The sequence below is a fragment of the Scylla paramamosain genome, chromosome 23, assembly GCF_035594125.1.
Source record: "Scylla paramamosain isolate STU-SP2022 chromosome 23, ASM3559412v1, whole genome shotgun sequence".
In the NCBI taxonomy this organism is placed as follows: Eukaryota; Metazoa; Arthropoda; class Malacostraca; order Decapoda; family Portunidae; genus Scylla; species Scylla paramamosain.
This window is the reverse complement of record NC_087173.1, coordinates 17922723-17942722: the sequence shown is the minus strand read 5'-3', so window position 1 is coordinate 17942722 and position 20000 is coordinate 17922723. Positions and strand designations below refer to the sequence as shown.

The 20000-nt window shown below is 41.0% G+C and overlaps 2 protein-coding genes across 4 annotated transcripts in view; one reads left to right on the top strand and one right to left on the bottom strand.

Moving 5' to 3' along the window:
* The first annotated feature begins 1269 nt into the window (after positions 1-1269).
* On the top strand, positions 1270-15307 carry LOC135112335 (26S rRNA (cytosine-C(5))-methyltransferase nsun-1-like). The gene is made up of 11 exons (XM_064026686.1): positions 1270-1403; positions 4644-4846; positions 6627-6774; positions 7657-7816; positions 8793-8948; positions 10665-10805; positions 11559-11658; positions 12184-12323; positions 12661-12876; positions 13623-13738; positions 14796-15307. Exons 2-11 carry the CDS (start codon positions 4657-4659, stop codon positions 15088-15090), a joined length of 1662 nt encoding a protein of 553 aa, XP_063882756.1. The 5' UTR covers positions 1270-1403; positions 4644-4656; the 3' UTR covers positions 15091-15307.
* Positions 15308-17093: 1786 nt separating this feature from the next.
* The window catches only part of LOC135112336 (G1/S-specific cyclin-E-like), a 14624-nt gene continuing 11717 nt past the window's right edge, over positions 17094-20000 (bottom strand). For all 3 annotated transcript variants that reach the window (XM_064026687.1, XM_064026689.1, XM_064026688.1), the window contains exons 8-10: positions 19996-20000; positions 18982-19260; positions 17094-18629 (exon numbers count right to left, since the gene is read on the bottom strand). The exon at positions 19996-20000 is cut by the window's right edge and continues 157 nt beyond it. In XM_064026687.1, the coding sequence (XP_063882757.1) occupies positions 18489-18629; positions 18982-19260; positions 19996-20000 (425 nt within the window). In that variant the 3' untranslated portion in view covers positions 17094-18488. The remainder of the gene's footprint in view (positions 18630-18981; positions 19261-19995) is intronic.

Here is a 20000-nt window from a genome sequence, read left to right as displayed (position 1 = left end):
AAACTTCATATTTTGTCGATAAATAAACAGTCTTTGTAAACTGGTAAGCTTATGGTCATTTTCATAATCTCCCTCCTCGCTTTTTTTTTTTTTTCTTGAGATGATTTCGGCATTTGTAAAGTCACTCGCCTTATTTTTTTTCGAAAAGCATCAGTTTCCGAGGAGTGTGGGGAGTAGGTAATAAGAACAAGAACAAAAACGAAAAGAAGAAGAAGAAGAAGAAGAAGAAGAAGAAGAAGAAGAAGAAGAAGAAGAAGAAGAAGAAGAAGATGATGATGATGATGATGACTGATCTGCCACAGAAACAGTCGAAGAATAAGGAAGATGAAAAAGAAAAGAAAACGAAGAAAACGAAGAAAAAGGAGGAGAAGAAGAAGAAGAAGAAGAAGAAGAAGAAGAAGAAGAAGAAGAAGAAGAAGAAGAAGAAGACGAAGAAGATGATGATGATGAAACTGATTTACCAGAAACAATCAGGTCGACACAAATCTACCAAAAAAAAAAAAAAAATCGTCTGAGTTTTTCTTTTCTTTTACTTGATATTTACCGTGCACTGAACCCTATCACACCACTACCATCCCAGCACCGCCATACCACTGTGGGAATCTGCACCACCTGTGCAGCACCTGTGTGTTTGGTAGTGTGTCTTACAACACACTACCAAACACTGCCTCTTTATCCACCTTTCCCCTTAGCACATGTTAATTCTGAAGGGGAAAATTTTGAAGAGTAACTTGTCAGGGTACTTACTTGTTCCATCGACACCCAGAGCCACGGAACAATAAAAAGTGACATGACAGCCGCCACGTGCTTCACTCCACGTCACAACATAATATAAACACTAAGGAGGAACAGTCTTGCTCCGTGGACTGTTTTCATATTTATTTTTATTTTTGTTCTTATGCTTAAAGGAGGCTGATCGAGAGTATCTGAGGAATGAAAGTCATGTCTCATTCACTGTTTTCTTTGTTTTATTATTGCTACTATTTTTTTCATATACCTAAAAGCTGGGCGTCGACACCAAAGGATACACAATCTTTTATCGTGAACTTTTCTTTTTATTTGCTTTATTTTTCCTTATACATAAAAGAAGCCGACCGAAGTTATGAAACAAACATATAAATGAATTAATAAACTAAGATGCAAGTTAAGAAAAGTTAAAAGACGAATTTATTAAATAGCCTAACTTTTTTTTCTATCCTGAATATTGAAAACAAATAATACAAGAATGTTTAAAAAATCTACTTCACATTTTCTTTACTATGTGTATGTATGTGTGTGTGTGTGTGTGTGTGTGTGTCCATGCAAACATTTGATTTACCTAGCTAGTTTGTTAGTCTGTTATTACCTAGTGCTCTGAAGGACAAGCGTGACAGTGGAAGGCCCAGCACAGTTGTATAGTACAGGTGAGGCAGTGGAGGTGGAGGAGGGGATGATGACTGAGGCAGGTGAGGGGCAACAGACAGGTGTGATGTGCCAGAGGGGAGAATGACAGTAACGACACAACACGGTTTAGAGGAAGAACAGAAGAGAATCAGTTTAATTTTGTGTTTCATTCATTTCTTACTGAGTTTTTTTTTTTTTTTAAGTTCATGCTTTCTCTCTCTCTCTCTCTCTCTCTCTCTCTCTCTCTCTCTCTCTCTCTCTCTCTCTCTCTCTCTCTCTCTCTCTCTCTTTAAAAAATCAATTGTTTATCACAGAGATGAATAAACTTTACGAAACCAAACTAAAAAATCTGGAAATACCTCTCTCTCTCTCTCTCTCTCTCTCTCTCTCTCTCTCTGTATGTCCCAAAGCCACAGAATTTAAACAATGGCAGTCACTCAGTCTTTTAGCAAGTTAATCCTGAGTGAATATGACGGTATTAGGTATGCATTGAAGTCATGATGGGGGCTGGTGCACTCACGGAGCCACAAATTGCTTCGAAGGAAAACAATCTCTATGTTAAAGAGGCTGGCAACACGAGAGACGGGGAGGGGAAGGGAGGGGATGTCTAGGTAGGGAGTCAGGAGTGGGTGGGAGGGGCGGGGGAGGAGAGGAAAAGGAGAGGAGGAGAGAGCGGAGGTTTGCGTAATGGAGGTGATGTGAGTCAGTCCAAGCACAGGCATTGCGTAACTATTCTGTCTATCTCTTCCTCTTCCTCCTCCTCCTCTTCTTCTTCCTCCTCTTATTCCTGGTTCTGCTTCTCTTCTTCCTGGCTCTTGTTGCACTTCCTCGTTTTTCTTCTGTTTATCTTCTTTCTTCACTTCCTTCCGTTTCATGTTTTCTGGTTTTCTTTCCAGCCTTTTTTTTATATTCCTCTTCCTCTTTTTTCCTTGATTTCTTTCTCCTTTTCGTTCTCGTGCTTCTCTTCTTCTTCCTCCTCTTATTTCTGCTTTGTTCATCATCCTCTTCTTCGTGTTCCTCCTCCTTTTCGTTCTGCTTCTCCTCTTCTTCTCTTCTCCCTTGTGCACCATTTCTCTATATTTATTTGCTTTCTTCCTACTGTTTTTGTTATTTTATACTGTTCTTCTTCCTCCTTTTCCTCCTATTCCCCTTTTTCCTCTTCCTTTTCCTTCCCCTCCTTCTATTTGTAAATATAATTACAGTTAAATTTAATTGTTAATCTCGGCTACTCTGTCATTCCTTATTTATCTATTATTTATTTTTTTTTATTTATTCTTGCCGTATCTTCCTATGTGGCTTCATCTTCCTCCTCCTCCTCCTCCTCTTCTCTCTTCTATTATCAGTATTATCAGGGCTTCCTAAACTGAGTAAATCTTCACTATAGTAAGTAAGGTTCATTTATTTACTTATTTTCTATGTCTTCCTCTTCTTCTGTGCTCTTCTTCTCCTTCTTCCTTCTCATCTTCATCATTTTCTTAATTTTCTCTCAGCGTTATTATCCGCTATGTTTCGTTATGTTCATTTGTTTATTATTTTCTATTGTGTTCCTGCTGTTCCTCCTCCTCCTCTTCCGTATTCTTCTTTTCTCCGCATTATTAATTTATGATTCTCCTATTATGGTTTGGCTTGTCCTATTTATTTATTTATTTATTTATTATAATTCTTTTCCATTATGTCTTCCTTTTGTTGTGTGTTTTGTTGTGTATGTCTTCCTCTTGTTCTATGTTCCACTTCCTCCTCCTCCTCCTCCTCGTCTTCTCCGAATCATCATTAGTGTTATGTCCTCTCTCTCTCTCTCTCTCTCTCTCTCTCTCTCTCTCTCTCTCTCTCTCTCTCTCTCTCTCTCTCATATTCGTCTATGTTATGTTTTGTTGTTATATTTATTTGCTTCTTTCTTCCTCCTTCATCTTCTTGCTGTTTCTCTATTTTTCTTTTCTCCTGTCTTCATATTTCTTGTCATTCTTCCTTTTCTTCTTTCTTCCTCTCAACATTATCATATATTTCTATTATTCCTTTTCTTCTTCCTCCTCTTCTATTTTCTTCCTTTTTCATTTTCTTCTTTCTTCCCCTCAGCATTATCACATATTCCTGTTTCTTCCTCTTCCTCCCTTGTTCTTTCTTCCTCCTCCTTCTTTTCTTCTTTCTTCATCTGAACATTATTACATATTTCTATTTCTTCCTCTTTTTTCTTCCTCTCAGCATTAACAAGTATTCTTCTTTTCTTCCTTTTCCTCCTTTTCTTCTTTCTTCTTCCTTCCTTCTCTGTAATTCTCTTTTCATTACTTATCTTCTTTATGCAATCTATCCAACTCTTCCTCAGTCTATCTTCCCTCTGTAATTATCTTTTTATCACTTTAATATAATCTACCCATCCTTCTCTTCCTTCTCTGTAATCTCTCCTCTTCCTCTTTCTATTTTGATCACTTTTTCTTGTATGTAATCTATCCACCTGTTACATCAGTCTCTTCTTCTTTCTCTGCACTTCCAATCATCATTATTTCCTTCCTGCCTCCCATTTATACATGTTAAGCCTCTATTTCACCTTCTCAGAGTGGAGAAACATGGATTCTGACACCCCCATGCTGCTTATTCTTGTAATGTAGCTCTCTTATCCTTATTCTGTCCACCTAACTAATGCAAGAGTTAACCTGTATCTTAGGTCTTTCACCACTTTCATTGGAAAATTCTGGGAATACTCTCTCTCTCTCTCTCTCTCTTTCTCTCTCTTCATGTCGTATGATTTGAATTATTTTGAAAGAGGAAAACACAACATTTTTAAACTACCTTAGCCAACTTGACTGAAACCTAAACTTTTTTTGGGTCGTGGCAATTAAATCATCACCATCATCATCACCATTACCATCATCATCATCATCATCTCATTTAATGTTATTCCCCCTTACACTGGTTTACCAGTGCTTCTTCATAATGAGACCATGTGGATGTATGTGGCCAGCTGTGCTATGCCTCAGCTCCCAGGGTATAGCAGGGTGGCCCATGAGACTGCCCCTTTCCACCAGGGGCTGATGGGGCTGAGAGTGTGAGTGATGTGTATATGTGTGTGTAGTGCTTTGTCTGGGCTGCCCCATGTGGGATTGCTGGCCAGATAGATAGACAGATAGATAGATTACCACTACTACTATTCCTTTCCACCTGGAATCAACTGGCAAAGAGTTTGAATGATGTGTGTTCTGTGGTGCTTTGTCTGGGCTGTCCCATGAGGGATTGCCAGCCTGGTATGTACATGGACTTCCTTTCAGCACTCACACCAAGATGGATGATGCAAAAACTCACAAAAAGAGAGGGTCAAGTCAGAGGAGGGCATTTCATCAAGGTCATCGAGGAATACCAAAACCTAAACATGTGCTGTGTGCCAGCCGAGGTCACAGGAGGGCTCGGGTCATGAAGAGTCTGGTACTGAGACGGAAGGCTTCTGACTATGATGTGAAGCAGGCACAAAGAGGTATAGTCTTCACATTAAGCTGTGCCAAGGTTGAGGTAATCTTCTTTCACTGTTTCTCAAGAGTGAGGGATTAGTGCCATGTGCAAATCTCCTCCAGTTGTTTCCATTCCTTGCATCTTCCTCTGTGACTCCCATCCTTTGTACTTCTACCACAGTTCCATCCCTTCATTTCACTCTGTCTTGCCCTCAATTCAAGCAAAAGCTGAGGTGATGACTTTATACAATTCATCATTAGCATTTGGTGAGGCACACACAAGAAATACGTTAAATCAAAAAAATAATAGGAATTGGTTCTCAAGTAGAGTGGTAGATAAATGGAATGCACTAAATACTCAGGTTGTTAGTGGTGAGTCATTAGGGAGATTTAAAGATTAGACAAATTTATGGATGAGGATGAAAAATGGAAACAGATAGATACATTTCATACAGGGACTGCCACATGTAGGCCTAGTGACTTCTTGCAACTTCCCTTATTTTCTTGATGTTCTTGTAAGTGTAATCAATATGAGGTCAGCTGTATCATTATCTTAACCCTTCTACTGCTAATAGTGTCCTTCCTTAACACTCACAACAGCCTAAGAAAATAAAAAACATTAAAAAAATATAAAAAAAAGCCCACTGAGGTGTTGGTCCCAAAAGTATTGAAAACATTAGTCAAAAATACAAGATAAGTGTCTCGAAACCTCCCTCTTTAAAGAGTTCAAGTCATAGGAAGGTGGAAATACAGAAGCAGGCATGGAGTTCCAGAGTATACCAGAGAAAGGGATGAAGGATCGAGAATACTAGTTAACTCTTGCATTTGAGAGGTGGACAGAATACGGATGAAAGAAGAAAGTCTTGTGCAGCAAGGCTATGGGAGGAGGGGAGGCATGCAGTTAGCAAGATCAGAAGAGCAGTTAGAATGAAAATAGTAGTAGAAGACAGCAAGAGATGCAACACTGTAGTGATGAGAGAGAGGTTGAAGACAGTCATTCAGAGGAGAGGAGTTAATAAGATGAAAAGCTTTTGATTCCACCCTGTCTAGAAGAGCAGTATGAGTGGAACCCCCTCCCCCAAGACATGTGAAGCATACTCCATACATGGATGGATAAGGCCCCTGTACAGAGTTAGCAGCTGGAGGTATGAGAAAAACTGGCAGAGACAACTCAGAATGCCTAACTTCATAGAAGCTGTTTTAGTTAGAGATGATATGTGAAGTTTCCAGTTTAGATTACAAGTAAAGGACAGACTGAGGATGTTCAGTGTAGAAGAGGGGGACAGTTGAGTGACGTTGAAGGAGAGAGGATAGTTGTCTAAAAACTTTTAGGCGACTGTGGGAAAATAATATGTAGTAGTGAAGGGGTTAATAGAAAGAATGATTTGGCCTGTAGTGAATGATACTGACATTGCTGTCTAAAGTTCCCTGTAATGGAAAACTCTGAAATGCAGCATAATCACCACTGTATATTTCTAACCTGGACTCATTGCCACAGCAGACACACAATGTAAAAAATTCAGATTTTGCACAAATAGTAAAAGCTCAATTCATTTTCTTGTTCTCACTAAGTTCTGGTTGTCATTAATCAGAGGTTTGCAACATCATCATTCTGTTGCCTTGACTTGCAACCTACTTTTATCACCTTTGTAGTATGTGAATAACTCCAATTTATATTTGGTGCTCTGCTTGTGTAGTTAGAACATGAGAACATAAGAAAAGCTACAAGCCACCAGACCTACATGTGGCAGTCCCTGTATTGGCTATGTGAATTAACCACACACAGAAAATGGCATCTTTTCCCAGAGAGGTACTTGTTCAAGAAAATTATTCTGTATGAGACTGACAAAGTGGATGACCTGATCGAGGACTTTGGCGCCATGCTGCAGGTGTCCCCTGCCCCCCTCCCCCTGCCTGACCCAGACCCACTGATGGCTGAGTCTCACCACACTGGGTAAGTGCACCACCAACACTCCACTGTAATCACACCAACACCCTCTTCATGGGTGGATTATTGTTCCCTGCAATGATTAGCAAGACAGTGAGGAAGTGCAGTTCTGTGTCCCACCATGGCAGCCCGTCACTGTGGCTGGCCTGGCAGAGGTCTGTTCTCTGGGTGTGCTGTGCTGGGTTCACTTCCCACTCGCTTCTCTTTCATTGCGCCTTAGTTACTTTCCATGTTTTAAAATGTTGCTTTACCTAACTGTTACCTCTACAAATTAAACAACCTGCTATTTAACTTTTAAAGATGCTGTAACTCTTCTACAATAAATATTTTGAGTACAACACATACAGTAATTCTTCACATAACATTCCAAGTAGTGTGTAAAGCAATTTTCTTTCAAGTTATCTCACAGTACTTATGAGCACTTACAGTTCTTCATTTCAGTTCCTGGCCACAAAGAATTGAACTTTGTATTATATGCAATTTGACAGTAAAAACATCTAATAATTTAATGTCCTTCGTTTATTTTATGGGCCTGGACACCTGAGTCTCCCACCTTTTGCAGCTTTAATCATCTCTTCCTTGCTGTTCATCCTCACACCTTCCCCAACACACTGCCTCCAGGCCTTCAATCTTCCCTCTGCTCCCCTCACAACTCCAGTGCTATTCTGAGTACATGCCCTCCTCCCTCCTGACATGCCCACACCACCTCAATGCATGCCTCCCCACTGCCAACACACCCACACCACCTCAATGCATGCCTCCCCACTGCCAACACACCCACACCACCTCAATGAATGCCTTCCCACTGCCAACACACCCACACCCCTTCAATTTACACCTTCCCACTGATAACACACCCACACCTCAATCCACCTCAATTCCCCACAGGCCCATGAAGACACTGAAGGAGTTGTGTGAGGTGAGTGGGTTCAGTCTGCACATGCTGGGGCGCCTCACACAGGTGATGGGCAGGCAGGAGGCACAGCGCACCTTGCAGGCCATCAGCTTCACCCCTCCCGTCACCTTCCTCAGGACAAACACACTCAAGGTACTGAAGTCTTGTACGTGACACCTGAAGTCTTCACACATAGAGGAATGATTTGCTGGGTTAGGTCTAGAGGGACTGTCTGGGGTTAAAATTCTGAACCTATACATAAAAATAAATAAATAAATAAGATCTACCTACACAATACCAGGGCAGCAATCCAACACAGGGTGGCCCAGACAAAAGCACCACCCACACTTACATACACACGCATCATTCACACTCTTAGCCCTGTCAGTCCTTGGTGGGAAGGGGCAGTCTCATGGACCATCTACTATACTACCAACAAAGAAGAACACTACAAATAAAAAAATAATAATAATAATAAATAAATAAAACTGCCAGAAATTGTCAGCATAAATCTGAAGACCTGTGGTGTGCCTGGCATGCCACCTCTCCTCCTCCCTCACTAAGTTTTCTTTTATTTCCCAACTTTCTATGCATCCCTGCTGGCTATGGGCTTTAATTAGTATGAACATACTCATAAAAGTACCATCACATAGGGGTCCAACAAGCTTCACACTGAACAACCTGGAAATTTTGGCAGGGTAGGTAATTGTCTTCAGCCAAGCCTCTGCCAGCGTTACATGAAGTGTTACTGTGGCGGCTCAAACCTTGTTGCCTCAATTACGAGTGCCACTCACTTGCTTCATGCAGGTGCAGCTCTACCACACAAATGCAGGGATGCCAACATGATTAGCCTGCTGTCATTTGATCCATCCTTGGCATCAATTTGTGTCATGCTGAATGTGTAATGATACTTTTTTGAGCACATATACCTGGTGTGGCATAGCATGAGTACCTTCACTATCAAATCACTTGAGAGGAAATGCACTTAAAATTATACCTACTGGATTTGTTTAGTTAAAGATAGTTTCTTCATTCTGCTCATTAGGTATTTTTTCTTTTAGTAATGGATATTCCTGTACAATAGTTTGAAAAAGATGTTTCTAATGTGTGTGTGTGTGTGTGTGAACAGATCAGCCCCAAGAAGATGTGGCAGGAGCTGGTGGTGGGAGAAGTGAGTGCCTGGCTGCCGCGGTGGTCCAGCGTCACCATGCTGGCCCTGGATGATCCCGTCAACCCTCGGCCCCTCATCAGGAAAATGATCTCAGACGGAAAGTGTTCCCAGCAGGTGTGTTGGTGTGGTCTTCAGAAAGTACTACTGGAAAAATTCCAACATACTATAAGAAATGCAGGAAAAAATGCAAAACTGGTGAACTATTTGGACAACACAGAGAAATGTTAATCTTCAAGTAGCAAAAAACTGACACTCACAGTTTTGCATTTTTGTCACTTAGGCTTATATCAGGTTAGAGTTTTCTCAGTAATACGTGTGTGTGTGTGTGTGTGTGTGTGTGTGTGTGTGTGTGTGTGTGTGTGTGTGTGTGTGTGTGTGTCAAGATTACTTTACCCAGAAGTGATCACTTTGTCTTGCTCTGAACATGAGAGAGCATAACTTTACTGAAAGAGAAATAAATAAGTGTTCCTTATTTAACCTGTTGTGGGTTCTCAAGTTTGCTGAAATGTTTCAATGCAGTTTTAAGAGTATGGTTTTGAGAGGCACCAGTGACAACAGAAGCAGTGATGAGATAGGTCAGACCTTTCACTGAACCAACACATCTTTACCTACATTCAGTAAAATCATCTACATTTGTTCTGGTAAGGCAGCAAGTCATGCATCATCAGTTCATGGGTTAGTGTCCTTTTTTTCCACACTATTCATATTTTCTTATCAGTTTTCGATTTTCTTTACTACTTCACATTTCCGAGACTGGTGAAATAAGCTGGTGTAATCAGATAAATGTTGCCTCTGGGCCTGCATTCAGAGATATTTTGTTCTCCTATCATGACTGTTTTTGAAGGCCACAGAGATGACTGGATGGATTCTCAAGGCAGTTTCTTCTGTTAATGTCGAAATCTAGTTCAATCTGTCGCTAGAATGGTTAAAAAAAAAAAAAAAAAAAAAAACTTAAAAACCCACATAACTTCAAGTAGAGCCTTTTGACAGTAATGGAAGTGTGGCCAGAAGTGTTTCAGAATATGATCCTTAAAGTTAATGAGTAAAAGATCGATGGATTGACAATGATTTATGTCACCACAACACTGGGGTCACACAACACCTGAAGTAATGAAACCATGATCTATAAGAATAAATCACATGTTGGCTCAAAAACTGCACCGTAATCACACATTAACATCATCAAGAGACTGCTATTGATTTCATTTACTTCTCATGTCATTAATTTACTTCCAGAACAACAGTGGGGTCACACAACACCTGAAGTAAGGGAACCATGACTCACACATGCAGGTACAGCCCCTCCACTCCCCATTCATCACTCAGCATTGCCACAGTGAGTCGCCTGCTTTGAATCGTATCAAAAACAAACCCAGCCAGTCCCTCCATCTCCCTCCTGTTTATTCATACTGATGGGGAGGTGTCTCAGATACAACTCGAATCAGGCAGGGCAGCTTACAGTACACAGCAGGCGATCCACACGCTGGCAATGCTAAGTGATGAATGTGAAAGTGAAGAGGAATGGACTGTACATTAACTCCCAAAATTCTCTTTAAAGTGTGGTGCAAACTGTGGTGTAATGAGCAGTATGACACCTGCTGCCTAATCACATGTCACAATGGTAAGGTTGGTATGTGTGGCTTGACATGATGGTCTATTTCCCAGGTCATGATACACAGCAGCTATTCCTAGTGCAGCAGGGCTAGTGTGCAGGGGTGCCAACTGTTGCCACCATAATCACCGAATGTGTCAAATATTACATCACATATTCAAGTCATCAGGAGATTATTATTGTTCTCATGTTTTCTCAGATTACTCATTTGCTTTCAGAAGGAGAGAAAGTGGCAGGAAATTAGCATGCCACTCGAGAGGGGTGCCGAGGGGAGACACAGACAGCCTGGAGGCAAGGCGGCAAGCATCAAAGGTCCAGTCACTGCTGCTCAGAGTCTGACCTTGTTTTATAGTGCATATGTAAGTGCAGCTACACTTGTCATTCACGCCACCTGATGCTGTTTTTTTTTATCACATTGAGTGAGAGAGAGGAATGAGATATGCAGAATTACACTTGTCAAACTCTGGCTGATGAAACTTTTTTTTTCTGCAGTGAAATCAAATATACACCACCTGATGCTGATTGTTTTCATACACTGATTGAGAAAACCAAAGAAAACGAGAAGATATGTTGAATTACACGTAACTTGCTCTTGCTGATGAAACTTTTTTTTTCTGGGAAGTGAAATTAAATACTTAAGAATTTAAGAAAATAACAGAATAAGGAAACTGCAGAAATTCCAGATGACATAAACAAGACAGATCCTTAGTGCTTTAAACTCATCATCTAGCATACCATTCAAATATTTACCCAACCTGCTCTTGCAACTGTTTAATGTCCATGTTTACTGTGTTCTTGCTGAGACTGTCCCACTGACATGTACAGTAATGAAGTTTGCACCGTTACCTGAAAAGAATGGTTTGGTCTCCCAGAGTGCGACTTTTTGACATTTTTGTTGGTGTGGTGTCTTTTGTCATAATCCAATAAAGCAGATTAGAATACACAAGAGTATCCAATATGAACAAAAAATTCAAGTTTTTATCCAGTATTATGCATCAGATAACTTTGTCATGTTAAAAATTGCAGTACTTATTCATAAACTCCTAGTGGTGGCTTGTTACTTGAAGACAGTGAATGGAAAGGTTCACTTGATGCAATCCCTTGTGTTTCAGGGCAGCATCAGTTCCCTGGTGGTGATGGTGCTGGCAGCCAAGGCCGGGGAGGATGTGCTGGAGCTGTGTGCCACTAACTCAGGCAAGACACTGCACATAGGTGAGCAGTCAGTAGTTGGCAAGCAGCGTGTGGTGTGTGGGGCGCCTTACACTCATGTCGGCAACAGTCCATGTGCCTTTGTTGCTCTGCTTGTCGCTTAACTTTAGCCATGTGAATTTCTTTTTTCCTTTGTAGACTTGCTGCCTTATAGAATTGTAGCTATAAACTTTAGCTTGATTTCTTTCAGTTTATGTACACTGTTTATATTCTCTCTACCTCACAAACATTTATTGCCTCAAAGATTACTAACCTTTAACTCTCTAAATTTCTTTCTATTGACATGCAGACTTGTCGCCTCACATAACTGTATTTCTGTTCTTGCACATTCAGTATTTATATTCTCTTAACTTCAACTAAATACCTTTATCTCCTCCTTCCTCTAAATACCTTTCTGTCTCCTTCCTCATCCCACTCAGTTCTCACATAATCTAACCTAAACTCATCTCAGTAAATCAAACTGTCACAAAACCAAACATTTTCAGAGCTCCCACAACAAACTAACCACCCGCCTTGCCCAACCCACAGCGGCGATGCAGATGAACTCCAGCAGGCTGGTGGCAAACACTCTACACAAGGAGGAGGTGCAGGCAATGATGGACACCAACTCCCGTCACGATGTGCAGAACTGTGTGGTCACCTGTATTGAACCTGCACTCCTGGCCAAGGTACTGCACACTGCTCTCCTCAGATACTAGGCCACCACTGACCCTCACCACAGATAATACTAGGCCAACACTGACCCTCACCTATTAGCCAACACAAATCATGGAAGTCAATTAACCTGCCTCACTTACACTATATCTTCTTAAATATCTATCTTTTTTAGACAGGGAGAGGAGGGCAGAAAATGCAAAAAACTGCCAGCCTGATATATTGATAGATTCGTGATGTTCCAAAGATGGCACAAAAATCACAAATATAATAAAGAATAATAGCACTGTTTCCAGCAGGAGGCAGGAGCAGCATAACCCAAGTAAGTAATGCAAGCCGTTTGTGTTACAGAGGCAGGCCGGGAGGTACCAGAGGGTGGTGGTAGATGCCCCAAGCTCAGGAGTCGGCATGGTGCGCCTTACCCCGGGAACAAGAGTGTGCTGCACCATTGAGGACCTGCACCACATCTCAACGCGACAGAGGCTCCTGCTGCTCAACGGCGCTGACTGTGTGAGGCAAGGAAGGACGCAGAACTCCTACCTTGTGTATACCACCTGCTCTGTCCTGGTGAGGTGCCAAGCTTACTGCTGCAGGTGGTGTACTATGAGTAAGCTAAGGGGTGATGCACTACAACAAAAATGTAAATCTTTGTTTGAAAAGCCTCAGGCTTTCATCAGGATTATCCAAATGCTACAGATAGGTCTTCATGGGTCCTTTCCCCAATAATGGTGTAGATTCCTTTTGAAACAGAATCACAAAAATACTCTATGAAACTCCCCCAGTAACTTTCATCAGAGCTTGTCAAAGGTATTCAAGACATCTGTAGCCTCTCTCATGCTCATATGAGGTCACTGTCCAATAAGAGTCTGTCTTCTGCCTCCCCTCCACTCAACCTTCTCTCTCTCTCTCTCAAATCAACTCCTATGCAGTCCTTCCATCTTTTCTTCGGCCTATCAAAGATATTCAAGACAAAGTGCCAAAACAATTAGGAATACAGTCCATACCACAACCATGGCAGTGATACCTTCATATGTGTATTCATTAAGTTATATAGTAAGAAACTGATAGATCAGATGTAGTCAGGGTCAGAAGAGTAACACACCACGTTCACTTTCACTGTGTATTGGATTTTCCCTCAATCTGGTCCTCTCAGAGTATCTAAAACATTAAGCACAGCAGACACGAGTGCAGAATGATACTGTACCACCTCCAAGCAGACACCTACAGAGGAACTTGTTAACCACTACACTACAGGAGCACAAATTACTAATGTGCATAAATATCTGAGGACTTTAAGATTCGTGCTTTGACAGGCTGAAGAAAATGAAGACGTGGTACAACATCTGCTGGAGGCCAGACCTCAGTTCAAGCTGGTGCCCACCGGCCTTGGCATTGGCGTGCCTGGCCTGACACAATACAAAACACGTAGGTGAGTGTTTTTTCCTCCATGCGCTCTTGTTAAAGCAATGCTAAGCCTCAACAGAGTATGGATGTCAAGTCTGAAACCCTTAGTTCTTATGCTCTATCTATATACCAGACCAGCACTCCCACACAGCAGGGCCCAGATGAAGCACCGCACACTCATACACACATCATTCATATTCTTAACCCCATTGGCCCCTGGTGGAAAGGGATAGTAGTAGTAGAAGTAGTAGTAGTAGTAGTAGTAGTAGTAATAGTGTTAATGGTAGTAGTAATAATAGTAGTAGTAGTAGTAGTAGTAATAGTAGTGGTAGTAGTAGTAATAGTAGTAGTAGTAGTAATAGTAGCAGCAGTAGTAATAGTAGTAGTAGTAGTAGTAGTAGTAGTAGTAGTAGTAGTAGTAGTCTATCTATATACTAGGCTGGCAGTCGCACATGGGTGGCCCAGATAAAGCATCACACACATCATCCGAGGTGGAAAGGGACAGTCTTCTGAACCACTACCACACCCCAGGAGCTTAGATACATCTTTTGTTTTGGTTACAATGTTTGCCTTACTGGATGCATTTGAGCACTTGATCCTTCCAACAACTCATAATTGGCTATTTCCTACATCACTATCCACTCTGAGATGCTCTTTTTTGTTCTACAGCCACCTCTAAACAATACACTAGCTAAAAGCTGGAAAATCTATCCTTCTACTGCTTCTGTCTTCCTCATAGGTGGCTGTAAAGATTATGTACAGTTCCCTTAATGTCTTCTATTGTTGTTTACCAATGACAGTTTAACAGCTGAGGAGATAGTCCTGTCCACTCCTGCAGCAGACATGAGATACAATGGAATCATCTTATGTCAGATGCTTCCCTTTATGATACCATGTGCTTATCCATTTGAATGGTTATTCCATTTCAGTGCAGCTCTCAATTCAATATAGATCTTATATTCTTTTATATTCATTAAATCCAATGCAACTTTTCCTTGTAGACCATTGATGCCAAAAAGCAGATTAGCCAAGCCAAGGACCTGTAATCTTTGCCCCACTATGAAATCTACCAACATTCACAGTTACCATGATGACATGTGGCTCACCAGAAGAATTTATTGCCACCAACACCACATGCAGGGAGCCTTCATTGCAAAGTTTGTGCTGGAGAGTAAGGTGAATGCTGTGAAGACCTCCACAGATAAGAAGCTGCTCCTCAAACAGACCTCCAAACAGGACCAGCACACCAGTAAGACCAAGAGGGACAAGAAAGCCAAGCAAAGCACTGGGTCTGGGTGCAAGAAAGGGTCACATGAGTGGTTCAAACAAACATTCATTGGTGAAGATGGCGATGACAACTACAGTGACGACGACTAATGACTGTGCCCCATAACCAGGGTGAACATTCCTAGTAAACGTAGACAAAGCGGAGGATTCTGTTTGGTGGCTAAGGTTTCCACATCCATTCTTGTTAGGAGTACATGCATCTTTAGGTCAGATGGTTGAATTTATGTTTGTACACGGGAGAAAGAATCTTTACTCTCCACAAGTTAATCACAGAACAGACCAGCAATGAGAATAAACTAAGAGGTATGTTTGTGTGTCTTGTACATTACTCTTGATACACTGTTCCTTCACACACTGCCAGACTGCCATGATGTAATTGTACCACTTTTTTCTTCATGGTAGAGAGACAGTCCATCACCTCCAGGAACACCTGCACATCAGCACCACAACCAGCACACTTAAGTCTTACAGATGATATTTTTTTTCAAGATAATAGTTTTCTCCAGTATTACAGCACATCTCTCATGTTATTGTTTTCTAGTTTGTATAGAGTTTGGGGTAGGGAACAGTCTCATTATGAAGGGGCAGGGATAAGCCAGTATATGGTGTCAGGCCTTCCTATGGATATACATGGCCAGTTGTGCTGTCTAAGCCCCAGGGGTGTAGTAGTAGGGTGGTCCACAAGACTATCTTTTTTCACCAGGAGCTGATAAGGTTAAGAGTGTGAATGGTGTGTGTGTGTGTATGTGTGTGTGTGTGGGTTGCTTTGTTTGGAATGCTGGCCAATAGTTTATATTCTACAAAGAAATTGCACTACTAAACTCGGATACAACTTCTCTGGTGAACTTAATACAAAATAGAAAACATAACAGTGTCAGATAAATAATAATGAAGAAAACTATCCCCCAGATCCAACAAACACACAAACTGGATCCTAGTCATGTAGTGTGAACACTGACATTTTCATGGAACACTTTTTTTGCATACCATTTATTTCCCCAACTCTTGTGGTGAGGCATAGTTTATCTATGATCAGCAGCAAGCATTCCATATGGAAATGCATACACTGGAGGTCTGGTCCTACAAAACCACACACACATGTACAACAGCAGGGCAGACTGCCAGCCTTCCACCCCTGTTGGGTTGCATGGCCACAACTTAAATGCAGCCCACACCCATTCCTGTGAGGTCAACACAAGCTACTGTATAAGATGAGCCTAAACTGTCTCTGCCTAACCAGGATCTGAACTCAGGACCCCTCACTTGTGAGCAGAGTGCATCAGCCTCTACAGTGCTGAGCCACATCTTTTAAACTGGCACAAAGTTTTCTTGTCAAACTAAACACCAAGTAACAAATGCATTGGTGCCTGCTGTTGTTGCTTCCCATTGCCAAGTTTTGTGCCCAGAATAAGCCAATATGAAACAGGCTTTAGCTTGATCACATACACTGGAGCTTCAACAGCTAAGCCTGTTCACCACACAGGACTTTGTGTTGGCTGGGTATTTTGGGCCTCTGATGGGAAAGGAGGGAAGCAGAAAACTCAGATACATGTACAGACTGCAGTGTGACTGGTGTGTTTAACCACTAACAACAGACAAGGACAAGGAGTGTGCATGTGTGAGAGAATGTAGCTGCTGTTCATCACCTGTTACTGCCACCATTCACTGTGTTTACATGAACCAGAGCCACACACTTGTTGAGTTAACAAACACGCTCATACATGGCAGTGTGTAGAAGAACCCGTGCCTTGTGAAGCATTACATTGTTATATATTCACATTCCCTCACGTTTTGTTGTTTTGTTCAGTAGAGTTCCAGAAAGAACACAACACACCCCCAATGACCATTCAATGTGACAGTGCACAACACGCCTCACTCTTCACCTGTGGGGCCACAGCATTTCAAGTTGCACCTTGCAACACCTTAACACAATCATCATTTTACCACACCTGCCCTGTTTGGCTGATCAGACCACATGCAGTCTCCCACCAAAGCCCTCAAGGCCACATCACCACTCACACATCCACAAAAGCTCTAAATTGCCTTACACCATAATATCCTTCAACAAAAGGTATACAAGTTGAAAGTTAATCTACATAAAAATAGTTTTATTTATGTTTGTAATTTCAACACTTGCAAAATTACAAAATATTACTCATAAACAGCTTACTTTCTCCACCTCCAAACAGAAAATTTTGCATTCTTTAAAACATTAATTGAATGATGACAAATTATGTTAAAAGTAGCCCATAATCCTTCAACTTATAAAATTCTGAAATAAATGTCAAGCTGTAATATTTCCAAAGAGCTCCACTTTTTTAAAACTTTTTAAAAGCATGTAAAGGTCTTTCAGGTTTATCATAACAAGTCAATGTATCTATAAATGTCTATACGTAGATCTGATGCCTGTTCCCAGGAACTCCCGTGAGGGGATGGCCACGACAGACAAGTCTTCTTTAATATTAACCTTGTATCACTTAAATACTTTAACAATGCCCTGTTGCTAGTAGTACAGAAATAAATGATGATATGCCATCATGGCAGACCTGTTGGCACAGTAACTCTCTGAAAGTGACATCAACTTTGCATGGCTTCAGACTTTCCTCTACAATCCACTTCATGCTTCTGACAGCCTTGTAGAATCACAATCCCAGACACAAATCAGTCAGAAATATCCTCTCTGCAGCAGAATTTCCTTAAGAAAAACACGCAAAAAAGGAAAACTTGTGCTCAAAAAAAGTATTTCCCACATCCCTACAGAACACCATTGCACTTGGCGCTAATACATAAAACTGCGGTACCTTTACAAAAAGACTAGAATTGTTTTAAAGGCAAATTCTGATATTTACATTGCCCATTACAGGCACATCACGCAAATCAATAATAATCATACACATCCCTTACCTTCATACTTCAACTAATGTTATTTGATGTTACTTTTCTACGTACACATATGTACCTTATTATGTACAATATAAGTTAAAGTAACTAAAACCACCAGCTTTATCAAGAAAGCCTGAAAATTAATAAATTATCAAGTGATCATTCTACAATAAGTAGTAAAACCATGGTGTAAAAGTTACCACAAAGCCCATTCCTCCTCCACACACTGGCACTAGCACACTCACTGTCCTACACACTCTAATGTCCATCACTCTTCTGACATTCACAGCTTACTGGACTATTGTTGCACAGCATGCAAATAAGATAAAGCAAATATACAAAGTTTTTTACATTTTCATGTTATATTGCCTCTATTAGCTTAAAAATGCCTTTGATATGTATGTATAAGCATGGCCAGACATGCCTGATATGTATAAAAATGGCCACATGAAACAGCAACTCACACCACCTGCTGCCACCATGGCCGTCATGTCGGGGACCACTTCATTACTCGCCTCAACATCAACATTAGCACGTCCCCACAAGGGTGGCAGCAATGGAATGTGTAATGATGCTTCAATTAATTCCCCCAACAGCCCCAACTACTACCCAGAATATTCCATGACCATTCTTGCCTTCTCATCCGTCTTTGGTGGCGTCAGCATGGCCACAGGAACCTCCGACACTTCGGGGCTCTTGCGGGACGATGACGACCGGATCTGACTCAGTCTAATTTGTGCCCTCTCCTGTTGACCACAAGTGATGCAAAATATGACTGCATATTCTTAGTTGTAATACTTCTTATTTGCATGAGTATACAAAATAACAACACCAGTATGAAAATATAGCACTTTTCAAAATTTCTGGAAAATAAAGGGACACCCACCAAGGCAAGACTGCACACTTGATTGCTCATCAACTGAAAAGCTTAGTAAGTTTAATGCTCACACTACATTTGAATGCTACTGCTGTACTTGTGAGTTACCATAAAATGAGCCTTTACTGTAAGGCAAGCAGGCAGAAAATGCAGAACTGAGTAATTACATAGAATAAAAACTAAATTGATAAGAATGTTGTATGTTACATTCCTTCACATACCAGAGTTTCCAGGTCCACAGAATGTGTCTGAATGTTGTGCATGTCGTCTTGTGCCACTTTGCTGAATGTCTTCAGCTGTACCGGCCCCATCTCATGCACCGTGATGGCAAACGCCGCCATCCAATCGTAGCATTCCTTGAGGTCGTCCAGAGAGAAGCCCGACACAGTAGTGGCCAGCTCGGGCGTCATGACGTGGCACATGGCAGTGGCTGCTATCATGCTGGAGGTGAAGGACAGGCTGGAGATCTCCAGCGTGCACAGGTCCAGCAGCCTTGCCACCTGCAACAAAAAACATTTCAATCTATCCACTCATACAGAAAATAGATAAAATTAATTCCCAATTTGAGAACGTGTCATCTATTAATAAGACATTTCAAACCAACAACTCGTACAGGAAAGATCAAAGTATTCCCCAATCTATAATGAACAAGTTATCTATCAACCTGACACCTCATAAAACATCCCCAAATGAGGTAACCGTGGCAGAAGAGCTTCCATCTCTCCCTACCCAAATATTCTTCAAAAACTGTTATTGAGTAATAAATTCATAAAACAGGATGAACCCCATTTTTCTTTAATTTTTAACATATCTAAGTAACTTCTTAAATCTTATTTCCTGGCTATAAATTGACTATTTGTAAATCAAGACAAAGAACAAAATAACATCAACATGTTGATTCAAACAGTTATTCATTCCTTACATTAGTCTATGTATTAAGCCCCCAGTCTATTTTACATTTTCAGTGTAACAATTGCCTCATTAATAAATTATATATTATTATTATTTGCTTCAACATATAGTTATCAGTGAGCCAAGCCAGTCCACTCCTCCCTGCACACCCACCTGTACAAAAGCAAGTGGAGTAGTGAGGCAACACAGACCCATGGTCACTTCCCTCTAAAACTACATCACTCAAAACTTCAAAATCTTACAACTCAAATATTCACAAAAGATTTGCTTCTACATGTAGTTATTTATGAGCCAAGCATGTCTGGTCCTCCCAGCACACCCACCTGTA